Source organism: Melitaea cinxia, chromosome Z (assembly GCF_905220565.1).
Source record: "Melitaea cinxia chromosome Z, ilMelCinx1.1, whole genome shotgun sequence".
NCBI lineage: Eukaryota > Metazoa > Arthropoda > Insecta > Lepidoptera > Nymphalidae > Melitaea > Melitaea cinxia.
The window spans coordinates 274935-297762 of record NC_059424.1 but is presented as its reverse complement, the minus strand read 5'-3'; the positions used below and the strand labels follow the sequence as shown (position 1 = coordinate 297762).

At 33.9% G+C, this 22828-nt stretch overlaps 1 protein-coding gene across 1 annotated transcript; it reads right to left on the bottom strand.

The window, feature by feature from the left end:
* Positions 1-8652: 8652 nt before the first annotated feature.
* Positions 8653-21521, bottom strand: LOC123668446 (sialin-like). The gene is made up of 10 exons (XM_045602177.1): positions 21467-21521; positions 14662-14906; positions 13493-13660; positions 12979-13117; positions 12140-12210; positions 11670-11819; positions 10670-10802; positions 9869-9972; positions 9462-9581; positions 8653-8793 (listed from the first exon to the last, which is right to left on the bottom strand). The coding sequence occupies exons 1-10, from the start codon at positions 21519-21521 to the stop codon at positions 8653-8655; spliced, it is 1326 nt and encodes a 441-aa protein (XP_045458133.1).
* Positions 21522-22828: the final 1307 nt, after the last annotated feature.

Sequence of the window (22828 nt, the reverse complement as noted above, 5' to 3'; positions counted from 1 at the left end):
GAAAGAATTTTTATGATCGGATCAGTATTTGCGAAGATTACCCCGTACATACAAACAAAGTTATAAACTTTACCTCTTTATAATATTAGTATAGATTTAAAAACAAGTTTTTGGACGCAATACATCATGTTTTAAGAAATAAAGTTTATTAAGCTGGTAAAAAAAGTTTTTCAATTTTCTAAAATCTTCTGCATGAACAATCAATCAATCAACCACATCAGCCTTTCGCAGTCCACTACTGGACATAGACCTATGCCATGACCTAGACCATGTAAATTACTTTGTTGCGTCTTCGTTCGCTTCGGTATGTAAAGATGTATCTTTACATACCGAAATCAGATCAGGCCAGAAGTTACGTGTGGTGGAAGAAAATTGACAAGGATATGGGTCAAACACAAATTGCGTGATCCATAATTTCCTAAAATTAAAACATCGAATTTCATTTTGAAAATTAGCCCTTATTTACATTGTACTCTTTGATCATTCTTAAATAATATGGATACAGATCAGTCTTACATACTTTCGCTAAGAATCACAGTTTTTATTTTTATCTGTCCACAGAAAAGACTTGTCTACAGTTGATAACATAAACCTTATTTAAGCACTTACATTATTTCGATTCATTTGAAAAGTCTAATTAAATGTGCTCAAAACAATATTCGCTACCATCACTAAATAGTTAACATTTGATAATACGTATATTTTAGGTATTAAAAAATAATCAAAAATTAACCACAGAAGGGACACCTTTCCTATCGAAATTACACAGTCAAAATCTAGTTTTCTACAGAATTATTAAGCCAAACGTTACATAATAATAATGTTGTCATGCGACAATGTAACATGTGTTCAAAATAAAGTCATTGCCCATAGTAAAGCAAATAATATTATAAAATTGGTATATATTAGAAAATAATGAATAATCATCACATGTCCACACAAAGGACATTTTTCATGTAAAAATTAAAGAAAAAATATATATTTTTATCGTCAGAATCGTCTGATATGATAGGCTGGCGTCGTTTCTTTGGTTTTATTTCTACGGAAGAATCGGAAGTCTCTGAAACGAAGTGACGTACTCTATTTAGGAGTCTTTGGCTTGGTGAATTTAAGTTTTGAATTAAGTTATCAGGTGTTAATCTTTCAAAGTAACCGAGTGTTATTGACTCAGTAGTACCTTCTGGGCTACCAGAATACTGAATAGAGTGATCTCCAGCAGGACTATTGTGATGATTAGAAGGTCCTGCTTTAGAAAAAACAGGTGAAAAATTGGCCAAATGAGGATCAGATAACACAGAATTAGTAAGGGAATTTGGGATGACAAATTTTGTTTAAGATGTTGTATGATTTTCCTTTAATGAATCCTGTTTGCCACATGCTTCTTTAAAGTGGGTAAATTACAATTTAATTTTTGAAACAGTGCCTTCTTTGTAGTTGACACTCTTTCTTTAATGGTGCGACACTGCTTTGTAGTATTTTTAAATACCACTGGATCTGTGTTGGTATTGATCCACCTTTTTAGTACTATAGAATTATTTACATGAAAACAGTTTTCTTACGCGGGAAAAGATATTTTACTTGCTTCCTGTAGACAATAGTATTTCCTGTAGACACCGGCATCTACAGGAAATATGCCTACAGGAAAGACAATTGTAAATATATTAAAGATGGCGTGTTACATATTGCAGTTAGAATAAAAAAAATTTAGATTTTGCAATCAGTTACTTAATATGCATATAAGCTTAGGTTTAGTTTATTTTTAAAGAGTCTACTTACTAGCATACACGCAGTACAGGAAAGACTCACCAAACATGACCAAACTCCTGTGTAACTCCTTAAATAAATATTCTTCATCGACACCAAAACCGTTTATCAGAATTACGAAGAAATGACTACTGGAGAAGACAGTAATGCCAATGCGATAAAAAAATAAATATCGGATGGGTTCCAAATTTTTCAAACATTGTCTATTTTACGTGTCTACAGAAGAAGACTATAAATATCAGAACAACATGTTTATATGTTTTTATTCGTAATTTAGGAACGATGATTTTTTAAGGAACACATATTTAAATTATTGCTTAGTTTCCAAACGTTTGTTTCATTCAAATAGGATACTAATCGATCCTTAAATATTTTTAAATCACTGTCAAACTGAAGGACGTCTTATCCGAACAGTCCACAGAAGGGGACATTTTCGCTCTAAAGAGATCCTTAAATTAATATTTTAGTCATCAGATCTGAAAAACTTTATAAATCAAATCGCCCAAAGTTTTACCTTGAATTTAAAAAAATTCCTGCACGATAAAATAATTACTATCTATAGTTTATGTAGCCTGAACACTTTTCTTAACGTTTTTGTGTTTGACCCATATAGAAAATATGGTGAAACAATGCATGACATGCAGTTTGGTGCAGAAAAACCCGATTAAGGTACACCTGTAAACAGCTGGGAAATGGGAATACCCAAAGGAATCGGCATTTCATGCAAGATATTACTAATTTTGTACTAGAAAACCGTTTATATATTATTTTCAAAAGATAGCACTGCGGACTTTCTTGCCGATTCTTTTCTGCAGAATCTATATTTTGAATCGGTGGTAGCTTCACTTTTAATAATTGTGTTTGCTCGCAAACGAAAAAAAACCGACTTCAATTACATCGAAGAGTACAACGTAGATCGACGAAAAAATAGTCAAGTAACTACGCGTTATCAAAGATTACTCAAAAAGTAGTTATCAGATCTCGATAAAATTTATATGTGACCACATGATAAACATCAGCTTTCGATAAAATTAAAATTTATTAAAATCGGTACACCTAGTAAAAAGTTATTTCGAATTTTCGAGAGTTTCTCTTGATTTCTCTGGGATCCCATCATCAGATCCTGGTTTTCTTATCATGGTACCAAACTAGGAATATCCCCTTTCCAACAAAAAAAGAATTATCAAAATCGGTACATCCAGTAGAAAGTTATGCGGTATAATACAACGTAGGTCGACGAAAAAAGCGTCAAGTAAAAACGCATTATTAGATATAACTTGAAAAGTAGTTGTTAGATTTCAAATAAATTTAAATGGGACCAATTGACACACACTACCTTTCGATTAAAAAAAAATTGTCGAAATCGGTCCACCCGGTCAAAAGGTCTGATGTAACATACATAAAAAAATACAGTCGAATTGAGAACCTCCTCCTTTTTTGGAAGTCGGTAAAAAATAATAATCACTTAGGAATTAATTTGTAAAATGACGGTTCGAAGTTGCTTTTGAAGCCTAATTGATTAAAGTTATTTTTGTTTTTGATTTTATTTAATAGTTATACGTCAAGATGTATTGAAATAAGAATATTAAGTCAATGTTGGATTTTATTTTATTTTATTTATTTATTTATTTTACTTTATTTTGGAAACAAACGGTATTACATAAATATACAGGAATACATAACACAATAGTATCACTTAACCAAAAATAGTTTCCGATATTAAAAAAGAACATATGACAAAGTTCAGAAGAGATGCTTCACATCAAGAGTTCAATATCAAAAAACTTAATAATAATACTAAAAACATTACTATAAATTGATTAATAATCATTGAGAGAAAAAAAAGTAGTCAATAAAGAAATTCAAAAATCATTACGGGCATTATGAAACAAATAAATTAAAAAAAAAAACAGTTTAAAAAATCACAAATCAAATAATTAAGGATCAAAGCTACAATTAGAATCATAATTAAATTAAAATCAAAAAATAAAATCAAATTAAGAAGAACATCACGAATATCATATCATCCATCAAAGATACATTAAATCAACGCATTCATCACATGCAATTTAAATGGATTGAGAGAGAGATGAAAAATGTCAATATTTATAAACAAATTATTGTACTGGGCACAACTTCTGTTAATAAACGCGTTTTTATAAAATTTTGTTCTTGTAGCTGGGATGTCAAATGTAATTTTATGGCTAGAATTTAAACGTGGACACTTAAAATTTAATTTTGAAACCAAATATGACGAGTCAATTACTTGGTTCACAATATTATACAACAGAACTTGATCCCGCTGAACACGCCGGTCAACGGCCGACATAGGTTTTATCTTAACATTCAAATTTTCCGAAGAGATTGCTGTTATAGTCTTTAGGTACCTGTCGTGTATACGGTCGATTTTATAAATATGACACCCGTACTGAGGACTCCAAACAGTAGAAGCATACTCTAGAATAGGTCTAACAAATGCATTATACAAAAGTGTGTAGGTGGAAGCATGCTTGAACTCCTTGGATATCCTTAGCACAAATCCCAACATACGATAGGCTTTGCTAGCTATATAATCGACGTGCTCATCAAAGAGTAATTTGGAGTCAATAATAACTCCAAGATCTCTTACCACATCAACCCTCGATATCACTTCGCCATTCAGTTTATAACAATAATTTATACAAAAACGCTTCCTACTAAAAGTTATTACATTGCATTTTTTCAAATTTATAAACAAAGAGTTCATCGAACGATAATTACTAAACCGAACTAGGTCATTCTGAAGGTCTATACAGTCATTGTTGTCTTTAATAATTTTGAAAATTTTATTGTCATCTGCGTATAATAAGAAATTGGAGCACTTAAAAGCTGAAGTAATGTCATTTATATATATGTTGAATAATAAAGGCCCAAGATGGGATCCCTGAGGTACCCCGGATGGCACTGGAATAAAAGATGAAGTAAAACCTTTTATAGTAACTGCTTGACTACGGTTAGTAAGGTACGACTCAATCAACGCAGAAGGTCACCGTGCACACCGAGGTATTTCAATTTATCAAGAAGAATCGAATGAGATATTTTATCGAAAGCCTTAGAAAAATCTGTGTACACGGCGTCAACCTGAAAACCCCTGTCCATTGCACATGAAATAAAATCAATGTATTCCAAAAGATTTGTCTCCGTTGATTTTCTATTAATAAATCCATGCTGCTGGGTAATGATCGTAGGTCTTATTATAGGTAGTATAATGTCGTATATAATCTTCTCAAACATCTTCGGAATGCAGCTTAACTTTGAAATAGGGCGGTAATTTTTTATGTTATGTTTATCACCGCTTTTAAGGATTGGTATGACATAAGATCTTTTCCATTGAGAAGGCATTACAGATGTTCGCAAAGATTTAGAAAAAAGACAATATATGGGTAACCTTAAGCTCTCAGAACAGCTCTTCAAAAATATAGCAGCTATCCCATCAGGGCCACTGCCTTTATTTAGACTTAAAGATTTTAAATATTTGTCCACCATCGACAAAGAAATATCAACAGAAAACAGGTTCAAACTGTTGTTGCAAGTATGAATATCGTAGTCGTTACTATTAGACGAAGAAATACCGGAATTCGACTCAAAGGATGAATAAAAATAGCTGTTAAAGAGATTAGTAATCTCTTGTCCATCACTTGTAAAAAAATTATCCAGACAAAACATATCAGGCAATTCAGTATTTTGGCGTTTAGATTTTACAAATGTCCAAAAATATTTAGAATTTTTAGCAATGGTATTCTCAGCATGATCTATGTATTTCTTATAGCAATCGTTTTCAACCGTTTTTTGTCTTTTACGCAGCATCCTAAACGTACAATAGTCCCTATAGTTACCGTAAATTTTCCATTTTTTATGAAATTTTAACTTTTCCTTTATAACCTTGACGAGAGAAGAAGAATACCAGATAGGATATTTTCTATGCTCAAGTACAACCTTAGTAGGAACAAACGTATCAATAACTTTATTGATAATATTATAAAAAACTTCAACAGCGCTTTCCATATCCAAGCAATTCAAACATTCCAGCCAATTAACCTCGGACAACTTTTTATTAATAATACTGTAGTCAGCTTTGTTAAAAAGCTTAACAACCCTCGGAACACCCGTAAGATAGTTAGACCTTAAATAAGTAAAATCAATATCCAGAGCCGGGTGATGTGAATCTTCTTTAACTAGTGGAAACTCACACTGTTTCACTAAAACACTGTTAGCATTACTTATTACCAAATCCAGATATCGATTATTAGAATTAGGAACTATGTTAAATTGGTTAAGATTATTTATGTGCAAAAAAGTCGATAGCGAGTTTACCTGAACATGTGAACCTTGTTGCAAATGAGATAGTTTAGTAGCGCCTGTATGATCAACAGACCAATTAGCGGTTGAAATATTAAAATCATTAATCATTAAATCACATATATTTTCGTATACAAAATTAAAATGCAAAAATATAATATTTTTTTTTATTTTTTTTTATTTTTTTATTATTTAGGAAACATACAGTACAATAATACAAAGAAAAAAATCATATAAAACTAATACATAAACCAATAAAGTTTCCAATAGTAAACAATTCATTAATAAGCTAAAAAGCACACATTAATCAGAAATAATCGATACACACAGAAATATAAATAATTCAACAGTAGTAAATTGAATAATTAGGTAAACATGTACCAATAGAAACATTTCATACAATCATCAATTAAATAATAAATAATTAAAAGATAATAAAATTCAGATATGTACAACATTAAAAATTAATCATACCAACTATAATACAATTATAATTAAATTAATTTATAACAAAATCAAACCAACCTACTAGAAATTCATGAATTATGTTAATAATTAATGATAAATTAAAAATTAAAAATTTATTGCATATCGTAATTCACTCCTTAAAGATTGCACTGAACAAGTTGCAAAAAATATATCTTAAAAATAAAATCTTGAAAACATATAAAGAAAACTTGACTTACAAAATACTTTATTACACTTAGTAATCTTAATATATATAAATCTCGTGTCACAATGTTTGTCCTCAATGGACTCCTAAACCACTTAACCGATTATAATAAAATTCGCACACCATGTGCAGTTCGATCCAACTTAAAAGATAGGCTATATTTTATTTTGATATATTATGTTATTATTATATTTCAGAAAAAAATAAGGTGATACGAAGTTCGCCAGGTCAGCTAGTATTTTATAAATCTAAGTGAGAGTTCTACTTAAATATCTATAATATACATGACAGATGCAGAGAGCGTACAGTACGAAAAAAATAATTAGTTTCCAGACATGACGTTTTATTACCCGACTGCCAAGGAAGGGTTATGTATTAAGCTTATGAATGTTTATATAAATTAGTATAACCAATTACCAACTATTTTCACTATAAAATTTACAAAACAAACTTAAAATACAAACAAAAACACCAAAATCTCTCTGACACGTGTGTTAACCAAAGCTAACGCAACCTAGAGTTCTATTTCTCGTCACACCAATTTACAATTACATTAATAAAATCAATAACAAATACATAATACCAAATACAAACAAATAATTTTAATAATAATTTCATTATATTAAAACTGATAGTTGTTGACTTAAGCAGTCACCTATTTGCTAAAGGTCAGGCTTACGTTGCTTTGAGCAGAGTGAGATCTTTCTCCGGGCTTGCTATCAGTTCTCTTGACCCTAAAAAGTTACTTAAACAACCACATGATGTAAACTGTTTTAATGAATTGAACCGATTACTAATAATAATAATTAAAAATAAACAAAAAACCCGCCTGCTTGAAGAATAACTAATAGAAAATCAATTGAAAAAGCTGGAACAAGATAAAAATTCAATATGCACACAAAGTCAGCGAAATAAATAGAAACAATATCAAACATTTTGTGCTGTACATTTAAAATATATTAATACGGTAGTCCATCGAAACTTTATGCAACGTCGTAGATAATATGCAGTCGGAGGCATGAAATTGAAGGATAAGTCAAATCATTCTCTCTTTGTGCATGTCTCCGACAGCATGTTATGTACGACGTTGCATAAAGTTTCGAAGGACTACCGTATTAATATATTTTAAATAATAATAATAATAATAAGCGTTTATTTCAGACGTGTACATCCATAGTGTATTAGTGTGTTAGTAACAATATTTACTTATAATCTATGTTAGTTATTGTTAGTAAGATGATAATAAAATAAAATAATCATTTTAGTTGGCCCGTCATTGTTTCTATCCAGTATTTTTGAATAGAACAATCAGGGCGAGCCGTGATTGTCCTCAGGATGCTGTTGTTGCTGGCCCTCATGCGCCGCAGCAGAGACGATGCTTTTTTACGCATAATCGCGTGAAATCCATCAACCCGTGCATCCGCGAACATTCCTGAGGCGCTGCAAAACCGCGGTAGCCGCAACAGCACTCTGAAGGCATTATTATACTGAACACGTAGTGCGTTGTAGGCTCGACGCGTGTAGCTCACCCACAGACCACAAAAAACAAAATTAAATGTACAGCACAAAATGTTTGATATTGTTTCTATTTATTTCGCTGACTTTGTGTGCATATTGAATTTTTATCTTGTTCCAGCTTTTTCAGTTGATTTTCTATTAGTTATTCTTCACGCAGGCGGGTTTTTTGTTTATTTTTAATTATTATTTTATTACATTTTGATATTGAACGTTTTACCAAGCGATGCCCGTTTATACTTCTCCTAAAATGTGACGGGAAACAGGATGGTAGGACTGTGTTTCACGGTTTTCGGTTTTTGTGAGAAATGTCAAAATATGTTGTTTGGTGTTACACCACGAATTTTGCCAGACGAGTCGGTTTATACTTCCTCTTCTTCCTCTTCATCTCCTTTATTCCACGGTTGAATATCAGCTGACATAAATATTACGAAGATGACATTACTAAGAAAAGTGCAACCAGCCATCAGTAATAGTAAGATGCGCCACTGGTACCGATTTGTCTGAAATAAAAAAAAAAAGTTAAAATTTTCTTCAATGTGCACGTCTGCGAATCTTATATATAAGTTATCCGACATTCAAAATAATAATAACATTTTCCGTAATTTTTTATGCTTGTCCAGGAGACTCTATTTTATCTGACAGATTTAGACTATTTGCTACATATAAAAGGGGTAGAGTCTGTGTTTCGCAGTCAGTAAAGCCAGGCCATGAAACTAACATATACCCGGAAAACGCTTAGCACTTGATTAAAAATATCCTTAAACTACATATAATTTACAGAACCAAACGTTAGCATGTTTAAGCATAAGGCAGCGCCATCTAGTTTAACTTTATAGAACTATCCTAACAGTTATCTATAACATCTATACAATGGATTATAATATAGATTTATTTACAAATTCTATTACTGTCGATCCATAAAATCAGTACCCACTGAATGAAACTTTGAAAGCTAGTGATTGTTATGTGTTTAGATATCATGTTTGTCAAACTATAAGCGTATTTAGCTGTTGATTAGAAGATCAGGCGGATCGTAACACTCAGTTTCAAAGCACACACATCCATTTTTAGGAAGGAATCAGAGCTCCAAACTCCAGTTCAGTCAATAAGTGCCATTAGAACGCATAAAATTACCATAAATTTAGCCCAACTCTAAAAAGCTACGTACCATGTCAGTTACAACAAAGGAAGTTATTATGGGTAAGACGATGCCTAAGAGGTTGGATATTATGTTTCCGATCGACATCAGGGATCCACAATAGTTTGGTGATAAGTCCATATAATTTCCCTGAAAGAAAATAGTATAATTTATTATACAAACTTATTACAAAGGTAAACCTGGATCGGTATAACAATTATGTGTCATGAATGGCGTTCAAACAACGGCACTCGCCAGCACAACAGCCAGCGCTGTGATCGTGGCGCCATCAATCGAAACCAAGAAAATAAAATATGTTTTAAATTAAACATGTTTGGACATGAATTTTGACTCATGGCCGATACTTATTTTTACGAGCATGTTTACTTAAAAAAAATCACAATGTTTGTTATTAATAGTTTCGAAGCCATGCTTACCATCCAACCAAAATGGTGTCCAGAATTCGTTGTCGAAAATATGACAAAACAGACAACAGCTAAAATGCTACTGTGTGTGTAAGTCACTATTATTAGACATATCGCTGGAATAACACACGCTGAAATAGAAATGAATACATTTTTAAATAAATAAAATATTAAAAAGTAGTTCGATTAAATGGCTATAATGTCTTCCAAAATTTTATTTTCGATTTATTATGACGGCGGGTAAACAGGATTTAGGGGGGGGGGGGGGATCGCGTCGGCAACGCGCTTGCGATGTTTCTGGCGTTGCAGGCGTCTATAAGCTATGGTAATCTTGTTTGCCGACCTAGTGATATAAAAAAAATACGCTTCAGCCTGTAAGATCCCACTGCTGGGCATAGGCCTCTTTCCCCATGTAGGAGAAGGATCAGAGCTTAATCCACCACGCTGCTCCAATGCGGGTTGGCGGATATATTCCCTACTATGAGTAACGATCGCTATCAGGTGTACATGATAACAACCGGGACCGACGGCTTAACGTGCTCTCCGAGGCACGGTGGGGAGACCCACAAGGACTGCACAAACACCCAGACCACGGCAAACACCTGTATGGGAAAAAATGACAACATATAATAATGAGTAGCATTATACTTAGTTAAAAAAATGAATACACCGCGGACCAACAAGATAGCCACAGTTATGTGTAATTTGTCGTCGGCTCCCGATCGCTGCTCATGGTTGGGAAAATGTCCGCCAACCTACTGTGTAACAGCTTCGGGGGTTATGGTCTTACACTATTTTACTGACACAACTTACCGATAGAATTAAATATTATTCTCGCCATTTTCATGCTGATGACTTGTCTATTAGTTAAATAATCGGACAGATTACCGAATGCTAACGCCGCGATACATGAACCCAAGTACGGTAGTGCTGTCAGAATACCACTCTGTAAAAAAATTGAAATTTTAAGCAAATAGATTAAATATTGTATGTATGAGAGGTATAATAGCACTTATCAGTAAATAAATAAATAAAGCAGTGTTTTTTAGCAGTGATCTTCTGAAAGGTCTAGGAAATTTCACAGTTGGGCTGCTCCAGATTTTGAGCAGAATATTTCCTGCTTTGCGCTACCTCAGTTATTCTTATCACTCAATATACACTGGCCTTAATCCGCCTAACGCAGACGATTTAGACAGTGTCAGAAAGACACTGTGTCACCTAGGCCACTCTTCAGGAAAACGCAGAGTCGTCTAAGCTCTGCGCCACCCTCTCAACCTCACTGGCTAGGCCCACAGGAACGACGAGTCGATACGTGTGGAGCCAGTTCTTATCACTCAATATACACTGGCCTTAATCCGCCTAACGCAGACGATTTAGACAGTGTCAGAAAGACACTGTGTCACCTAGGCCACTCTTCAGGAAAACGCAGAGTCGTCTAAGCTCTGCGCCACCCTCTCGACCTCACTGGCTAGGCCTACAGGAACGACGAGTCGATACGTGTGGAGCCAGTTCGGCTGCAGGAGTCTCTCGCATTTTAGAGCTATGCCACGAATACTTGACGGAGACCCCATTCCGGGTTTCAAATGAAGTTTTCCTTTGCAGGACCCTGACGATTTTGAGCCAGGTCTATCCCTCGGTCGCCTTTTACGACCCCCACGGGAAGAAAGATGGTGATGCTATTCTACTCGGCCGACACCACGCGGCACACTCACAGTGCGTTACTCTTATTACCATATTTTTAAACCAATCACACTCAACTCTGTTTCAAACCTGCCTTGAAACCGTGAGTAGTACGAGAAAATCTGATACTTACATTCATTATGTTGAAATTCAACACGCCAACCATGTACGATGGAACTTGTATAAAGAAGAACAGAAATGCAACAGAATTTCCAACATGTGCTATGACAGTCGCCCACAAAGGAATCGAAGTAAATATTTTTTTCCATGGAACTTTGAGTTTCTAAAAAAAATACAGAACTAATAAACACCGTTATTTTTGTCGTTTTTCGTTCATTTTTATAGATTAGTAAACACTCAAAATTGTAAAAAAAGTATCGCGCATAAAAGTACGTCTTCATCAAGATATATTTTTTTTAATAATATAAAATCTTAAAGAATTAGGAGTACTGACCATCACCACTTCTTCGACATGATCCCGTACAAAAAAATATATTTTTCCTTCTCTGACACTAATTTATGTTTACTGGGGGTAGTAGATCCGAAGAAGGTTATCAAGAAAAACGCAATTGAACTTGTTATTCCGACTAACCAAAATGTCGCCGGATATCCTAATTTACTGTCCGCCAGAACACCAGCTAAGAGGAACGCTAACATGCATCCAATACCTGAACCTAAAAAACACAAAACATCCAGTCAAAGAACCATTTCGGTCATTTTTGTCCCTCACGTTTGTGACACCGTTGATAGCCTTTCTCGTTGTGTCCAGCACAGTGATACTTTCTATAGCGACCATCTTTGATCGAGACTATATAATATAGGTAATTGTGTTTGCTCGCAAACGAAAAAAACCGACTTCAATTACATCGACAAGTACTTAATACAAAGTAAGAAGACGAAAACACAGTCAAGTAAATACGCGTTATCAAAGATTACTTAAAAAGTAGTAATAAGATCTCTATCAAATTTAAATAAGACTACACGACAAGCATTAGCTTTCCACCAAAGTAAGAATCATCGAAATCGATAAATCCATTATAAAGTTATTCTTTTTAATACAACGTAGGTCGACGAAAAAATAGTCAAATAAATATGCAATATTGGATATATAACTCTAAAAGTACTTGTCAGATCTAAATATCTCCATTAAATTTAAATGGGACCAAATTCATCAAAATCGGTTTACTCAGTCAAAAATTCTGATTTAACTTGCATAAAAAAAATACAATCGAATTGAGAACCTTTTTTGAAAGTCGGTTAAAAATTTATTTTATTTTAAAAAAAATTAATTCCATTTCATTTTCCATTTTGATTTTCCTCATCACTATGTTAGTATAGTACTATTTAGGAAATAAAATTATATACAGTCAGTTATTATTTATATGTAAAGTTATATATATGTGTCTGTGTGTGTGATTTTTTTTATTTATTTTTTATTTTACCTGCATAAATGAAGCTGCTGAGAGAGTTACGTTCGCTAACAGGAAACCATTGCGTAACTAAAAATTGGATTCCGGGGTAAAGTCCAGCTTGAACACCGCCTTGCAAGAAACGAAGTACGGCAAATGATATCCAACCACCCTAAAATAAAGTAAATAAATGTAGATAAAAAATATAAATATATTATAACATACTCACACGGCCGTCTTTTCCCATGTTAAGCAACTTAATGTTTGTGTTACAGGTAACAGAATATATTAATGCACATATTACACCCAGACTCAGGCAGGAATCAAACCCGCAACCCACGGAACAAAAGCAGGGCTTGTACTCCGCCACGGGCTAGTCAAAAATATATAATTAAATAACTTTATTTACTTATACAAATTAAATTATGACATATATATAATAATTGACTCGATACAAAACAAAAAATTAGTAGAATAGAGTCGAAAACGGTTGAAAAATGACAATGACACAAAAAAGACATGCTTAAAAAACGACATGCAAACTCACCCATGCAATTAACCAAGGTGCCACAGTCGATGTGACTGCATTTACAGCCAGTGATATTTGAAGCAGAACCTTTCCACCAAATCGCTGTCCCAAGAGACTGATAGGAAACATCATGACAGCGGTTCCAAGGAAAAACGATCCAAGAATAATCTCGAGTATTGATTTGAGCTTTAAATATTAATTATTATTATTATTCATATTGGACATTGTGTGATTGTAATTAGTTTCATTTTATTATTGTAATTGTATTTTTCAAATTGTCGTGACATTTACTAATTTTATTTTATTTATTTATTTTTTTTAAGTTGTATTTGCCTTACATATCGAAGTGAACAATACATTAGATTTATATTATGTTTTTATTGGGTACATGTTTTTATTTTTAAATAGTAAAATTTACGTGTCCGTTATATGTATGCACATCTATTTTATTAAATATCATATTTGACATTGTGTTGTTGTAATTAGTTGTTTTAGTTTTAATATAATGAAATTATTGTTAAAATTATTTATTTGTATTAGGTATTGTTTATCATTAATGTGATTTTATTATTTTATTATTGTATTTTACAAATTGTCGTGACATTCATTAATTTTTCTAGTTGTTATAAGAATTGTTTAAGAGGAATTGTTTTATGGGTCAATTGTCACCTGAAATAAAGAAATTATTATTATTATTATTATTGACTTCGGCCAATCATAAATCTGAAAAAAATATTTAATAAAAATTAATGACAATTTTTTTACAACAACGTTCATACATAGAAAAACCACAATAAAATGTCAAACAATATGACCCTTTACATGAAGTGATAAAGTAAGTTCTATATGGCAAGAAACACATTTCATCCTACACAGAGATAAGTTGTATCGTGTCATACCTCGTGTGTATGTCCTTGTTTCTATTTAGGTCTAACGATCTACCCTAGTGAGACACCTTGTCATGGAAAGTACATAAATACATCGTACTTAGTCGTCGGTGTCGAAAATTCAGAAAGATTAGTCATAGTAATTAGGAATGAGAAAGGTTGTCACAAACATAATTATTCTCTTGCGCCCAACGGTTAAGAACGATAGCTGAAATACTCAAAATGGTCCTGTTAGATCTAAACTGAACTAACAGCTTTCTGAATAGAACGGAAGAAAATTTGGATCTAGATTGAACTTACTTGATATATATCCGAATATCTAACGACATCATGCGTTTCATTCTTTTCAAATTTCCTATTTAACTGTGAAGTTAACTGTGAAGTTACTATTTCGTCAGTAGTATTTTGAGGTCTTGACATCGCGACAATCGTGACTCCCGCATGAGCACTCATAATGAACTCGAAGGTAAGACATATAAACATCAGCAATGCTTGTATATGACGATATCCTAAACCATACGAGCCTGGTTCTTCATTTTCGCAACCTAAAACAACATAAACATCAGCAATCAGAATTATTTGTGTTTTTAGATGCAGAACACTACTTGTGGTGTCAACATGCCATTCTGCTGTTCCCTATATATAGACATCAACGAAGCATAGAGGCGTTTGGGAGGAGTATTCAGTTGGGCTGGTTCGAACCGTTAAATATATTGGGTTGTTTTTGTGTTACGGTGGACCAAACCAAATAAATGACATGCCTCCAAATAAAACAAAGGAAGCAAAGCTAATGAAAACACAAATTTAATCATTTATTTACAACGTGGTCCTGCTTTGCTAATCTAGGCAGAATTAGTGCTGGTCAGTTTTTATCTTAATCATCATCACTTCAGCCTATCACAGTCCTCTGCTGGACACAGGCCTCCGCAAGCTTGCGCCAAAAATGGTGTGAACTCATGTGCTTTGCCCATAATCACCACGCTGGGCAGGCCGGTTGGTGACCGCAGGGCTGGTTTTATCGAACCGAAGACGCTGCTGACCATCTTGGAGCTGTGTATTTGAAAGCCAGCAGTCAGATGGTTATCCCGCCATAGGTCGGCTTTTTAAATTCGAAGGTGGTAGTGTAACTGTGTATCCCTTAGACACCTCTTACGATACCCACGGGAAAAGAGGGCGAGGCTATATTCTTTATGCCGTAACCACACAGCAGATGAGATGACATACGTACCCAAAATACGTACACAAAAAATACAATATAATTGAGAACCAGCTCCTTTTTTGGAAGTGGGTTAATAAAGCAGCTGTTAAATCTTAGGACGATTGTTTTTAATTTAAGTTTTTACTGATTTAAATGACTTTTTTAATCAGTCTTCCTTGTTTATAATTTTAAGGCATCCGTACCATATGCGTTTTGATAAAATAAAGCCGAAAATGGCTCATTTCATTGTGCTATTTCAAATGATTTACCTACCAAAATGATTAAATTTCAAATTATCTTAACGCGTTATGTTTCAAAGTCTTTTAAAGACTTAATATATATTTTTTTATCACAAAGTAAGTAAGCCATTACTTAGATAAATTCTTATCCAATCCTTTTTAACCGACTTCAAAAAAAGGAGGAGATTACTCAATTCGACCGTATATATATATATATATATATATATATATATATATATATATATATATATATATATATTTATGTATGTTCGGAGATAACTTCTTCGTTTATGAACCGATTTTGATAATTCTTTTTTTGTTGGAAAGGAGATATTCATAGTTTGGTACCATGATAAGGAAACTAGGATCTGATGATGGGATTCCAGAGAAATCGAGGAAAACTTTCAAAAATCGTAAGGGTGACTATTAAATTTAATCATGTTTTCATTAAGTACTATAAAGCACTACTATTTAATAAAGGTCTGGAGTCGATCTGATGATGGAAAAGAAAGATAGTCGAGGGAACTCCAACAATTTATAGCAATTACGTGCTTTTTGAACTTAATTCGTTTCTATTGATGAGAACTTTGCACCTGTATGAGTTATAAGTGCCATTAAAGTCTGATGATGGAGACAAAAGATAGTCGAGGGAACTCTTTAACGATTTATAGCAATTACCTGCTGTTCGAACTTAATTCGTTTCTATTGATGAGAACTTTGCACCTATATGAGTTACAACTGCCATTAAAGTCTGATGATGGAGACGAAAGATAGTCGAGGGAACTCTTTAACGATTTATAGCAATTACCTGCTGTTTGAATTTAATTCGTTTCTATTGATGAGAACTTTGCACCTATATGAGTTACAAGTGCCATTAAAGTCTGATGATGGAGACGAAAGATAGTCGACGGAACTTTTCAACGATTTATAGCAATTACCTGCTGTGTGATCATCTGTGCCGCAGGACCAGGTTTGATGATGGAGCCCATAAACACTCGAGGGAATTTCTCAACAATTTACAGGAGTTACCTTTTGTAGTTTGACGACCGCTTTGATATAATGGTGCATGTGCCGTGTCGGCGGCGCCTAAACACCGACGATCGCGGGTTCTATTGCAGCTCGGAGTGCATATTTATGTTTATATAAATATTTATTTTTGGTCTAGTTGTTAATCCTTGTGGTTCTCCCAGCCTAGCCTCCGAGAACACGCTAGGCTGTCAGTCCCGGTTGTTATTACGTACACCTGATAGCGAACTTTACTCATAGTATGTCGACGCGTTAGCGCAGCGGTCACAGCAGCAGCTGTTGCGCTGGCGTTAGTGGGTTCAATCCCCGCGCACGACAGACATTTGTATTGGCCATATAGATGTTTGTTATGATCTGGGTGTTTGTGTTTGTGTATTGTGTATGTTTCCGAACCCCGACATAAGAGAAAAAGCATCCTTGTTAGGTCTACCCATCACTAAAAATTGCTCGCAAACGAAAAAAAAACCGACTTCAATTACATCGACAAGTAATACAACGTAGATGGACGAAAAAATAGTCAAGCAACTACGCGTTATTAAAGATTACTCAAAAAGTAGTTATCAGATCTCGATAAACTTTATATGTAACCACATGATAAACATCAGCTTTCGATTAAATTAAAAATTATCAAAATCGGTACACCCAGTAAAAAGTTATTACGGATTTTCGAGAGTTTCCCTCGATTCCTCTGGGATCCCATCATCAGATCCTGGTTTCCTTATCACGGTACCAAACTAAGAATATCCCCTTTCCAACAAGAAAAGAATTATCAAAATCGGTATATCCAGTAGAAAGTTATGCGGTATAATACAACGTAGGTCGACGAAAAAAGCGTCAAGTAAAAACACATTATTAGATATAACTCGAAAAGTAGTTGTTAGATCTTAAATAAATTTTAATGGGACCAATTGGCACACACCACATTTCGATTAAAACAAAATTTGTCAAAATCGGTCCACCCGGTCAAAAGTTCTGATGTAACATACATAAAAAAAAATACAGTCGAATTGAGAACCTCCTCCTTTTTTGGAAGTCGGTTAAAAAGTCTAAAAACAACACTTTTCTATACTCCCATACAAAAGATTTGTGATAATACTTAAAAGTCACTGTTAGGCGATACGAAGTTCGCCGGGTCAGCTAGTATTAAATAAAATTATTAAAAAAATATTTCTAGTATTTTAATTCAGCATTTCTGAAAATAGAATATCCCTGCAACATTCGAGTATAAAAAACAAGTCTTTTAGAGCTACACGTACCGAGAAACATTGAAATAAAAACATGCTGCATTCTTATTCCACGTAAATGATATGTCCAGAACGCCGAAGTCGTCTATAGTTGACCGCTAGGGATGTGACGCAAGAGGTACAAATAAATATTAAATAAATAAATATTTATAATATACACACACCGTCATCTGTTCCTAAAGTAAGCAACTTAATGCTTGTGTTATAGATAACAGCCGACTGGTATAGCTAAATTTTTTTTTTGATAAACTTACATATAAATAATACATATATAAATAAATATATATTACACCCAGACTCAGGGTGGGAATCGAACCCACAATCCCCGGAGCAGAAAGCAGGGTCACTACAAACTGCGCCAACGGGCTAGTCAAAATGGTATAGATGTTTTTTAAGCTATTCAAAATTGAACTCAAACGTGTTATATTTTCTATAAATATTTTGATATTTGAATAAAACAAAATGTAAAAAACATAAAACTATCAGCTAACACATAAATAGCAAATAAATAAAAAAATCAAATCAACTAAAATCAATCAAATCGTCATAATAAATCTGATATCTCAAATCTGGCGCATCCTCAAAATCATCTGGCAGCATATAATCATCATCTCCAACCCCAACTCTTATAAAAGCCTTTCTTCTGAGACTTTGGTGTCGTGAAATCAAATGGCGGGCGTATTACTCAGTACTGTTTTAGTACTATTTGCTACCTAAGCGAAAACAAATATTTAACGTAAATATTTATTTTAACTATGGCGGGCACAAACCGCACCGATTATATTAATTTCCTTTTAGTGGCGTGTAGGTAGATTTTTTTAAATATTAATCTTTTATTACTCCCTTTTTAGTTATTAATTATCTAATAAGATAATAATTGTGTTTGCAGGCAAACGAAAAAAAACCGACTTCAATTACATCGACGAGTAATACAACGTAGATCGACGAAAAAGTAGTCAAATAACTACGCGTTATCAAAGATTACTCAAAAAGTAATTATCAGATCTCAATAAAATTTATGTGAACACATGATAAATATCAGCTTTCGATAAAATCAAAAATTATCCAAATTGGTACACCCAATAAAAAGTTATTGCGGATTTTCGAGAGTTTCCCTCGATTTATCTGGGATCCCATAATCAGATCCTGGTTTTCTTATCACGGTGCCAAACTAGGGATATCCTCTTTCTAACAAAAAAAGAATTATCAAAATCGATACATCTAGTAGAAAGTTATGCGGTATAATATAACGTAGGTCGACGAAAAAAGCGTCAAGTTAAAACGCATTATTAGATATAACTCGAAAAGTAGTTGTTAAATCTCAAATAAATTTAAATGGGACCAACTGGCACACACCACCTTTCGATTAAAACAAAATTTGTCGAAATCGGTCCACCCGGTCAAAAGTTCTGATGTAACATACATAAAAAAAAAATACAGTCGAATTGAGAACCTCCTCCTTTTTTGGAAGTCGGTTAAAAATAATAGGAGGAGGTTCTCAATTCGACTGTATTTTTTTTTAATCATAATATCAAAAAATATTCAATGTACAGTTTTGACTTACCTACCATTTTTCACCGACTTCAAAAAAAGGAGGAGATTACTCAATTCGACCGTATATATACTAGCTGACCTGGCGAACTTCGTATCACCTTATTTTTTCCTGAAATATAATAATAACATAATATATCAAAATAAAATATAGCCTATCTTTTAAGTTGGATCAAACTGCACATGGTGTGCGAATTTTATTATAATCGGTTAAGTGGTTTAGGAGTCCATTGAGGACAAACATTGTGACACGAGATTTATATATATTAAGATATATATTTTTTTAATATATGTTCGGAGATAACTTCTTCGTTTATGAACCGATTTTGATAAATCTTTTTTTGTTGGAAAGGAGATATCCATAGGTTGGTACCATGATAAGGAAACCAGGATCTGATGATGGGATCCCAGAGAAATCGAGGGAAACTTTCAAAAATCGTAAGGGTGACTAGTAAATTTAATCATGTTTTCATTAAGTACTATAAAGCCTTACTATTTAATAAAGGTCTGGAGTCGATCTGATGATGGAGAAGAAAGATAGTTGAGGAAACTCTTCAACGACTTATAGCAATTACCTGCTGTTTGAACTTAATTCGTTTCTATTGATGAGAACTTTGCACCTATATGAGTTACAAGTGCCATTACAGTCTGATGATGGAGACGAAAGATAGTCGAGGGAACTTTTCAACGATTTATAGCAATTACCTGCTGTGTGATCATCTATGTCGCAGGACCAGGTTTGACGATGGAGCCCATAAACACTCGAGGGAATTTCTCAACAATTTACAGCAGTTACCTTTTGCTGTTTGACGACCGCTTTGATACAATGGTGCATGTGCCGTGTCGGCGGCGCCTAAACACCGATGGTCGCGGGTTCTATTCCCACTCGGAGTGGATATTTATGTTTATACAAATATTTATTTTTGGTCTAGTTGTTAATCCTTGTCGTTCTCCCAGCCTAGCCTCCGAGAACACGCTAGGCTGTCAGTCCCGGTTGTTATTACGTACACCTGATAGCGAACTTTACTCATAGCATGTCGACGCGTTAGCGCAGCGGTCACAGCAGCAGCTGTTGCGCTGGCGTTAGTGGGTTCAATCCCCGCGCACGACAGACATTTTTATTGGCCCTATAGATGTTTGTCATGATCTGGGTGTTTGTGCTTGTGTATTGTGTATGTTTCCGAACCCCCGACATAAGAGAAAAAGCATCCTTGTTAGGTCTACCCCTCACTAAAAATTGTAAAATAAAATAATTTTTAACAAAAAAAAACCAACTTCAAATAGGAAACTAAAAAGTGAAAAATAAATTTACTTAGTACAAAGTAATTCGTATTTTGATTTAGTTAATCAGAAATGATTAAATAAATATTTTATAATTTTGAAGTTGGTGCCAAGTAAATACTACAACAACCTGGCTACAATAACAAATACAAACAACACACACACACAACAAACAAGTACAAAAAATATTATTAGATATGTCAAAACAATAACAGAATAATAACAGTATTCAACCTAATGGTCAATGAAACAAATTATGAAAGAAAACTGAATACACTTACGAGTAGATACTAGAGTAGTTATTGTTTTCTTCGTAGGTACTTTTGGTGCTGTATAGCGTTCACGTTGACGACGTCGCGGGCAGCAACTGGTATCTACTAAATAAAATAAAATGGATTTTGAAAACCAGTCAAATAGCCTATTATGGGGTTTTGGGGGGTGGGCGGCGGAGGGTGTAGGGGAAGCTATACGAGGTAACACTGCCACACTTCGAAACCCCATGGTTATGGAGATATCCATGGTTAAAGTTTTGAGATTAGAGGAAGAATTTAAAGCTATTATAATACCTTTGGGCTCCGCGTCTGCGTTCACCTCATCTTCGCTGCGGGCAGTGCGATCCATGGTCCTTTATAAGCTAGCTATTTTCGCCTAATAAAAGGCCTTCTACACTGTCGGGATCGACCGCCGACCATCGTGTCCTTGGTCGGGTTGATATAAAAATGGACAGTGTGGAGAACGGTTGACCCGACCAATATTTGGTTGATGTCAACGGCCTTGGTCGCGAGCGCATCTCATCAAAGAAGAACTGACAAGTTGAGTCAACCACCGATCGTGTAGAATGAATACAAAAATTGGTTGACCCGACCAAGGACACGACGGTCGGCGGTCGATCCCGACCGTGTAGAAGGCCTTTAACGTAACAGATTACTAATAGTCTAATATAGTTCGCATCAACTTATAAGAACGCTGAAAGAAACTGGAGGGGGTGCGTTTGCGCATAGGTATACTCGCGCACAAAAGTACTACTGTTTTATTTTTAATTAGGCGGTTTTTTTTTTACTCGCGGCTTCGTATAATGGTTATTGGTAGGTACATTAAAAAATACTAGAAATACCAGTGCGAATAATTCGGACTAAATAAGTATAATAATTTTATCACTTTACAAAAAGACATGCACAAAGAGAGAATGATTTGACTTATTCAATTTCATGCCTCCGACTGCATATTATCTACGACGTTGCATAAAGTTTCGAAGGACTACCGTATTAACATATTTTAAATGTACAGCACAAAATGTTCGATATTGTTTCTATTTATTTCGCTGACTTTGTGTGCATATTGAATTTTTATCTTGTTCCAGCTTTTTCAGTTGATTTTCTATTAGTTGTTCTTCACGTAGGCGGGTTTTATGTTTTTTTATTATTATTATTTTATTTATGTCTTTTTAGTCAGACAAATTACGTAATCGGTTCAATTCATTAAAACAGTTTACATCATGTGGTTGATTAAGTAATTTTTTAGGGTCAAGAGAACTGATAGCAAGCCCGGAGAAAGATCTCACTCTGCTCAAAGCAACGTAAGCCTGACCTTTAGCAAATAGGTGACTGCTTAAGTCAACAACTATCAGTTTTAATATAATGAAATTATTATTTAAATTAATTGTTTGTATTTGGTATTATGTATTTGTTATTGATTTTATTAATGTAATTGTTAATTGGTGTGACATTTATTAATTTTTAATTGTAATTTTAATTGTATGTTTTTTTAACCATTGTATTTTATTAGAAAGGCTTACACCCCGAAGTTGATCGTCGCCTAGGAGGCGAGTTTGGCATGGCATAGGCGTGGGAAAGAGCAAAGTCCACATTTTTTAAACGTTAATATTGTATTTCTATATTAGTATTACGGTAATAATAATCATGATATAC

Bases quoted from the DNA above. Each gene is read 5' to 3' on its own strand.
- LOC123668446 (XM_045602177.1), bottom strand. From the start codon at position 21,521: ATGGATCGCACTGCCCGCAGCGAAGATGAGGTGAACGCAGACGCGGAG. The intron at 13,661-14,661 runs GTAAGTTCAATC...TAATATTTAAAG, and splicing joins GATATTCGGATATATATCAA to CTCAAATCAATACTCGAGAT. The intron at 10,803-11,669 runs GTAAGTATCAGA...ATTTTTTTACAG, and splicing joins TGAATTTCAACATAATGAAT to AGTGGTATTCTGACAGCACT.